This window comes from Leptopilina heterotoma, unplaced genomic scaffold, assembly GCF_015476425.1.
Source record: "Leptopilina heterotoma isolate Lh14 unplaced genomic scaffold, ASM1547642v1 Lhet_6, whole genome shotgun sequence".
Classification (NCBI taxonomy): Eukaryota; Metazoa; Arthropoda; class Insecta; order Hymenoptera; family Figitidae; genus Leptopilina; species Leptopilina heterotoma.
In genome coordinates, this window is record NW_025111137.1 from 6302785 (window position 1) to 6311708 (window position 8924).

The following is an 8924-nucleotide window of genomic DNA, read 5'->3' on the forward strand; positions in this document are numbered from 1 at the left end:
TTTTTATTTTTATGTTCAAATATCTACTATTCACGTTTTTATAATTAACTGACAATTTTAATGTTTATTATCTACTTATTAGAATGTGAATTTTTTGCGAGGCGGAATGAATTTGTATTAAGCAATTAATTAATTGTTAAATTAAATCTTGGTTTTAGCAAATAAAATCACTCAGCGCTATTGGATTCTAATTTGTTGGGGCTGTATAATTGCGTGATTTAATAATTAAAATACTGAAAATAACAAACTAATAGAAAATGGTTAGAGATCTCAATTAAAATTAATTAAAATAATGTTCAAATTCAAATCATTTTTTTCCTCACAAAAATTCTTTAAAATCGCTTCAAAATTTTAAAAATCGAACAGATTCGCTTCAATCTTGTTACTTGTGGATTTTTGGGGTCGCTGAATAAACATATAAATTCTTCTATAAATATATTTCGAATTTTGAATATCTGATTTTATATTCGTTATCAACGACCCCAAAAACACCTGGATGACAAGTTTCATGCGATTTCGATCATTATTTAAAAAATTGTCCGCCATATTAGATCCGCCATTTTGAATTTTAAAAATCCGACTTCAAATTTGTAATCAGCGACCCCAAAAACCCCCGAGTAACAAGTTTCAAGCGAATTTAAGCAATTTAAAAAAAATAAGTCCGCCATATTGGATTCGTCATTTTGAATTTTGGGAATATGAAGAATCCGACTCCAGATTCTTAATCAGCGACCCTGAAACCCCCCCTAAAGTGTACTTGGTTAGGAAATCCTTTGATTAGAAAAATGTATGCTTCAAAGGGTTAATTGTTTATTATTTATTTATTTTCTGTGGGGGGAATTTCTATTTATTTACAGCAGGCCTGATTTACAGTAAAAACTGTCACTAAAAAATACGTGTCTAGTGAAAGTCAAAGTCAAATCAAAATCAATTCAATTTATTGTAATCAATCCTCAATAGAAGAAATTATGCTAATATACGTTAAAAATTGATTACTTATAAATGTTATTAAAAAATGAAAAATAACATGTGAAGTGTGTATCATTTACTAGTTAACTGCAGTTGGTTGCACGAGCAGAGGATTTAGAGCACAATCACATCTTTCGTAATATTTTAAAGGTCGAGTTCGCGACTTCGAGACGAACGACCCATCCTTGGTGGAGTGCAGAGATCACATTAATTGCAGGGAATGTTCTATAAGGGCCTTGCAATCCTAGTTTTCTACTCGGTGTCTTTCCATTTGCTCGAGTCTCTCTCCATATTCATCTCTCGCTCCCTCTAAAGACATAAATGCTTCTTCGAGGTAACGGAGCGTGTGAAAATCGAGACACGATTAACATGCTACCAACATAAGAATCTCTAGAATGAATCAGGTCAAGATTTGTTTATCTCATTTTTAGAAAAAAAATTTCTGGTCCTGTGTAATAGTTGTCATCATTTTTATTCTCCTTTTGACTTTAAATACTAGTTCAACGTATAGTTAGAGGAAAAATACACAATTACTTTTCAAAATTCTATCTTCTGGAATATGGTATTTCAACCACACAATTGAAATAAAGAATTGTGTATAGACTGTAGAGAGAAAGTTTTTTTTTTGATATAATTTGCAAAAGCTGAATTGTGAACATTGAAAAATAATAAAAAAGCTTTTCGAAATCAGTGAAACTGTATTTTCTTTTGCAAATGTCGAACATAAACCAGTTAATGACTTAGTGAATGTCATTCTACTAGAATTTTTAACAAAACAATTTGCTTCTTTAAATAAGACAATTGTCAAAAGCTGCATTTTTTTGCATATTTAGATTTGTGAACATTTAAAATCTACAAAAGCTTTTTGCCATCATTGAAAAAACACTAAAAGCAACTTTAACTGTCGAATTCAGTAGAGCAGTTATGCTCTACTGAATTCGACAGTTTAAATCATAACCTTATCATCATAACCTTGTTGACTTGTTTGTAAAGAAACAAAAAAAGTTATTATTATTTTTCCAAAAAGAGTAAATAATAAAAAGCAAAAACCACATAGAATGTAACAGATGTTTTCAATCGGAAATTTCATAACAGCTGTAAACAAATATTTTATACACCCATAGGGGAAAAAATTGTGCGTGGATAAATTGATAATGTGAAGATTAGTAACATTGAGATGTTTATCATCCGTTTGAAGGTTATTTGTGAACCTAAAGGCTTCTATCATCCTAGGAAGGTGTGTTCGATTGCGACCTTCTTGCACAATGGGTGAGTCTCCCATCAACGGATATGATTTGAAGGGATCAGCGGGGGCGCGGTAAAGATCCTAGAAACGTATATAAAGATCCTCCACCGACTTTCTTAAGCACATTCAACAATCGAGAGCCAACAAGATGAAGATCCTTGTAAGTAATCGTTGAATGAATGTGTGTATCCCCTAAAATTCAATTCATCCCTTTTTCTTAACAATCGGATTATTAAAGTTGGATTTTAAAGTTATCAAACTTGCTCAATAAGTGCGTTATAAAGTGATTTTCGAAAAGTGAATTTTTCTTTTCTAATCATCAAAATTGTCTTGGAAAATCAGTGTTAATGTGCTTAAATTCAAAGATGATTTTTGAACTGATACAATAAATAATAATACATCAGTGATTAAAATTAATGTTCAGTGTGTGTTTAAAATTTTAAATGCAAATTAAATGGATTTTTATTCATTTAAATGATTATTTTCGTAGAAAACTAGAACAGTCTGATGTAATTGTTGTCAGCTTTATATTGTCAATAAATTATTTTTAAAATTAACAAAGATTGCAAATGTATCTGTAAGCTTGAAGGAAACTTGCAGTTCTAACTTGTTGCAAGTAGCAAAATTTTCTCATAGCTTTCTAGTATGTAAGCTTGTAGGAAACTTGCAGTGTAAGTTTGCTCCAAGAAGCAAAATGTCCTCCTAATTTCGTTGTACCTAAGCTTGCAGCATACTTGCTAAATAAGTTTGCAGGACAAATTTTCTGTTGGCTTACATACTAGGAGGTTATGGGAAAATTTTGCAACTTGCAGCAAGCTTGCACTGTGACTTTCCTGCAAGATTGTAGGTTAAGTGGTCCAATTCGCCCTAACAGCAATGGATATTCTAAGATATTCTACAGACATTTTATTCACATCCAGAAAACTCTGAAAACTTGTGAGATCGTTTTTTATTTTTGTATTCAAAGTGAGGTTCATTTTTTCATCTTTTTTTTACCTTCTTTTGTTATCATGTAATTTATAAAACTTAATTCCTACATACTAAGGGAGAAAAAATCCCCAAATGTTGGGAGTTGAACGCACGACCCTAACATTCGTAAAACGGATAACCTAACCACCTAACCACGCTGGCAGAGAAAAAGCTTTCTTTAAGATCAAGAAACAAATAATTTCTGATACAAAGAAATTAATCATTCTTTTCATTACATCCTAAATGGATTTTTAATCCAATCAGGGAGGGAAAGACAATAGTTACTGAAAAATTTAAGTTTTTATCGTATTTCGATGACGTAAACGTTGGAAATTTCAGTTTCCAACGGAATATGATTTTAACGCAAGTTAACAAGTCCATTAATGGCTTTAAAACATTAACTGGAAAGTTATATCGTTAACGAATATTTTAAATTTTTAATTGAGTTAATTCACTGAAACTTTAATCCTAAAACTCATGAAACTTTAAATAAATATTTAAACATAAGCAATTTTTCAAGGTTGGGTGCAAAAAAGAACTGAACATTGCATGAAAGTTAAATTTTTTTTTTAAATTTAAATGAATATTTTTTATAAATTGTAAACTTTTATATAAATGTTCAGTCAACTTTTGCGTCCAACATTGAAAAACTGCTGACACATTTCAGTTCAGTGCTGAACCTTTCAGTTCAATATTGTCTCAATCTTGACATGCAATATTTAAACATTACTTCAAATCACACTAAAACAATTACTGATACATATTTGTAAATAATTTTTTTAATATATTTATAACTTATAATCTAGCAAGCAGCAGGATTCTCATAGGGGCCTTGTAAAATTTCCCTTTTATCTATCTGAGTCTCGTAAGGAAAAATGTAGGGAACTGATTGGGCCCCGGAATTTTCTGTGACGCTCGTACCTTGTCAGAAATGTCTTACAGGGAAATGTCCCGAGGAACCTACGAGATCCTCACAAGAAAACTGATTTTTTTTCTATTATATTTCTTTTATTTATAAATTTTCAAATATTTAATATAATAATTACAATATTTTTAAAAACAATAATGATTTATTTATGAAATATTTTAATAACAAATTTAATTCAACAATTAATAATAACAATATTATTACAATTTTTACAATTAAAAGTTAAATTTAAAAAAAAAATTAAAATTATTACCATGATTACAGTATAATTACAATTTCAATTATATCAATAATTAAAATTAATAACGAAACATGATATAGAACAATTATTCGTGATTCCATCTCTTCATTAAATTAAATTTATATTTTATATGTATATCATAGTTTCTTTCTTTTTCTCGATCCCTGATAAGTTTAAAAAAATTGTTACTTAACCTTATAAATAAATTATTAATTTTTCCAATTACACAGTAAATCGTAAGGTATTAAAAAGTGTTGCAGATTAAATTAACACCAAAAAAGATTTGTTTACAATATTCAATTTCACGAAATTTCAATTATTCCTAAATTCTTTAATTAAATGCATTAATAACGAAATATTAGAAAATAAAAACTTTAAATAATATAAAAGAAAATTAAATTAAACTTTTACAAAAAAATTAATTTCAAAATTCAATTATTTCTAAAAATTCACGCTATACTGCTTTTAATATTCAATTATAATCTAAAATTTTAACTGAAATTCATTTTTATGAAATGAAAGTCAATTTTTATTAGAAAATTCTACAATAATTTAATTATTTAAATGCAATAGCAAATAATTTATTGAATAATTGAATGTTTCTCAAAATTTAATTCTCATAAAGAATTTTATTAACAAATTTTTAAATAATTGAATTCTTTTCTCGAATTTTATTAAAACTTGCATAAACATAATTACTTTTTTCAAGGAATTCAATTATAATTGAGAGCTCGGATCGAAGAACCGACGCTTCGCAATGTTCTGCGTGCGTTTACAAGCTCCGAGCCCTCAATTGTATGAAAAATAATTGAAACGCTCCGATGAGTTTTATTTTTAGTAAAAATAATTAAATCCTTAAGAAGAATTTTAATACTCTTCAAAATACTTGAATATCTGGAATAATTTATGTAATTTCTCCAAAATTAAATTTTTTTCTAGTGTTTTTAACTAAAATTCTTCCATAAATTCATTATTTTTAATAATTTTTAAAAAAGTTCTTTGAGAATTTTCAAATTCATTCGTTTACAATTCAATTTTACAAAATTTCAATTATTCGGAAATTCTCCAATTGAATATAATATCGAAAAATAAAAACTTGAAATAATTTCAATAAAAATCCTATTAAACTTTTAAAAAGGGAATTAATTCTACAGAATGGTTTGTCGTCAAAAATATGAAAAATTAAGAATTTCAATGATTTTAATTTGAAACTTTTTCAAACTTTAATTATTTCTAAAAATCCATATTATAATGCTTTTAATATTTAATTATAATCTAAAATTTTAACTGAAATTCATTTTTCAAACCCTTTTTTATTAGTAAATTCTACGAGAATTCAATTATTTAAATACAAAAAATACAAATACAAAAAATGTTATTAACAAATTTTTAAAAAATTAAATTCTTTGGACGAATTTTAAGAATAATTACATTTTTCGAGGAATTCGATTAAAATTGCATTAAAAATAATTGAAATTCTGCAATGAGTTTTATTATTTATGAAAATAATTGAATTCCTAATAGAATTTTATTATTTATAAAAATAATTGAATCTCTGTAAAAATTTTATTGTTTATGAAAATAATTGAATGTTTGCGTAGAATTTTATTTAAATTTTTTTCAAAAAATGGAATTCTTTTGGAAAATTTTATTGAAATAGTAGATATTGAAAATCATTGAATTTTAGAATACTTTTGAAAATAATTGAAATTTTGAGAAGAATTTGATTAAAATTTTGTAAAATAATTGAATATCAGAGAAGAATTTTATTATTTATAAAGAGAATTGAAATTTTTTAAAAATTTTTGAACGCAATTGAATTTAGTAACTATGTTACTAAGTTAGTTAGTTAGTAAATAACTTACTATTCTCCCTGAAGAAGCTAAATTTGTTCACGGAGAAAAATATAAAGTAACTTTTACTACTTTTATAGTAAAAAATTTCCGGTAAAGCATTTCTGGTAATTTTAAATACTTTTGGAGTAAAAATTACCAGAAATGCTTTACCGGAAATTTTTTACTATAAAAGTAGTAAAAGTTACTTTATATTTTTCTCCGTGTTGAATTTTTACAAATCGTTGACTTTTGTGTTTTATTTAAAGTAAAATTTCATTCATAGTTAAAAATAACACCAAAATAGATTATTTTAATCCTTTCTGGTGTTAATTTAATCCTAGAGGGATTAAACTGTTGCAGATTATTTTAATTCATTCTGGTGTTATTTTAACACCTCACGTTTTACTGTGTATACCTATCTAATTATTGTATTTGTGAACTTCAGAACTTGAGTAAGTATTTATTAATTAGTTGTTTAAATTCATTTGATAATTATTTAACTTTTTAAATTCAATAATAATATGGGTTTTGTGTTATATATATTTTGATTATGAAATTTTAATTCTTTCGTTTTTGCGACTTTATTTTTATTTAGTTGCAACTATTTTCACACTTAGTATATGTTCTTTATTCAAAACTAATGATAATAGTATTTTTTCTGTATATCTTTTTTATTTTTATTATTTACATTTTTTAATTGATTATATATGACCTAAAATGATCATTAAAAAACAAAAAGTGAAGAATTAAATTTCTAGAAAGGACCTTGCGTGGTTCTTGTAGGATTTTTACTACATTTCCTTGTAAGACAATTCTTACAAAATCCGAGCGTCATAGAAAATCCCGGGGCCTAACCAGTTGCCTACATTTTTCCTGACAAGATTTTTACTAGAATTCAATTTTTGATAAGAGAATTTAAGGAAATTTCTACATGGGTGACCAAGTTAGGACCAGGTTAAGGTGCAATATTCCAAGCTAAGACAGACCGTTTATATTGATATTAGTAAATAAATAAATTTCTGGGAAATCCTACGGATATAATAATTTCCGGTCACTGTCATTGAGAAACTAAAATTAAAGTTTGTTTGTAAAAGAAACGAATTGAATTCAATTGTACTGAATGTTTTTTCGAAAGAAAAGTTGAATTACCTGTGCTATGTATGTGTACAGATAATTTCCCTGGCATTCTTGGCTGCTGCCTCTGCCGCACCGGCTTATGGATACGGTGGTCATGGATATGGTGGACATGGAATTTACGGTGGCTATGGTGGTTTCGGTCATGGAGCCTATGGTGCCCATGGAGTAGCACTCGGAGGTCCTGTTTTAGGTCCAGCTAGTATAGCCGGTCCCCATGTAGGACACTCTTCCCTCGCTGGTCCTGCAATTGGACCATCACATCTCGCTGGTTCTGTTGCTGGACCAGTGCACGTTTCAGGTGCAGTTGCTGGTCCAGCTGTCGTCACAGCATCCGTCGCTGGTCCCGCCCACGTTGAACATTACGGTGGTCCCTATGATGGCAGTTACGTTGATGGAGGTAAAAGTACAACAAATTATTCATTAATTGAAAATTTGAATTTACCTAAAAAATTCATAATCATCTCTTTTGAAGGCTTTGGTTATGGATATGGAGGTCATGGATATGGAGGCCATGGAGGAATCATTGCCGGAGTAGGACATCATGGAGCAGTGTTCCAGGGTCCATCTCATCACGGTGCCGTCTTTGCTGGTCCCGCATCTCATGGAGCAATTCTCGCTGGTCCAGCAACTCACGGTGCAGTTCTATCTGGACCTCACGCGGGTAGTGCAGCAATTTCCGGACCACATGAAGGTTCCGTTGTGATTGCTGGTCCCTCTGGCAAAATTACAACCCACGGCAGTGGAGTCGGAGCAATTCATGCTGGTTATGGTCACGGCCATGGTCATCACTGGTAAAACAACACCAATAATCAATATCTATAGTAAAATAAAATAAAAAAACAGAAAGACTTAAGACTTTTGCGATTTATTTGCGAATCATCTGGAATCTGACATAAACGTCCGGAGTAAATGCATTTCTTAGAATAATTAAACAAGAGCAATTTTTTTTTCCTATTTCGATAAGTTTCGCCTTGATGTATGTGATTTTAATGTATGATCTTCTGCCGAATTCTTCAGTCAAAATAAAATCTTTTTTATAATAATTTTTACCATTGTCTTCTACCATAATCTCAATACCTTTGTTTGTAAATAGAAATCAAAGTCTTGATCAGAGGGAAAAATCTCATTGCAAGTCACAAAGTTACGATGCATGTAAAGGGTAAGGTCAAAAGTAGCGTGATTTACCACAACACAGTTTGTCAGTTATTTTTTCCAATTATCTTTATAAACCATCTTCGTCGATTTACTATAATATTATCTATTGACATTCAAGCACACACCAAGTCTTATTGACCCACTGAACTTTAAATTATTTCTAATGTCAATAAAATTGATGAAGGCATTTGTAAATTTTATGAATATTTTGCTACACTTGGAAAATAACGTAAACAAATTTAGAAATAGGAGAATAAAAAAAAACTTTAGAAAAAAATAATAAATTAATGGATTTAGTGTAGAATTTCTAAATTTATCAAATACGAGAAATAAATATTAAATATAATGTTAATAATATAAATTAGTGATACGTGAAAAAAAAAAAAAATTCTCATGGGAAATTGTTGGCCGATTCAATTCGTGATGAAAAAGTGGCATTAACGT

The 8924-nt window shown here is 28.6% G+C and overlaps 1 protein-coding gene across 1 annotated transcript; it reads left to right on the plus strand.

The window, feature by feature from the left end:
• Window positions 1–2351: 2351 nt before the first annotated feature.
• On the plus strand, window positions 2352–8368 carry LOC122509090 (cuticle protein 63-like). Its single transcript, XM_043622856.1, has 3 exons — window positions 2352–2375; window positions 7359–7722; window positions 7798–8368. The coding sequence occupies exons 1-3, from the start codon at window positions 2364–2366 to the stop codon at window positions 8118–8120; spliced, it is 699 nt and encodes a 232-aa protein (XP_043478791.1). The 5' UTR covers window positions 2352–2363; the 3' UTR covers window positions 8121–8368.
• Window positions 8369–8924: the final 556 nt, after the last annotated feature.

Bases quoted from the DNA above. Each gene is read 5' to 3' on its own strand.
- LOC122509090 (XM_043622856.1), top strand. The intron at 7,723-7,797 runs GTAAAAGTACAA...TCTCTTTTGAAG, and splicing joins TGGCAGTTACGTTGATGGAG to GCTTTGGTTATGGATATGGA.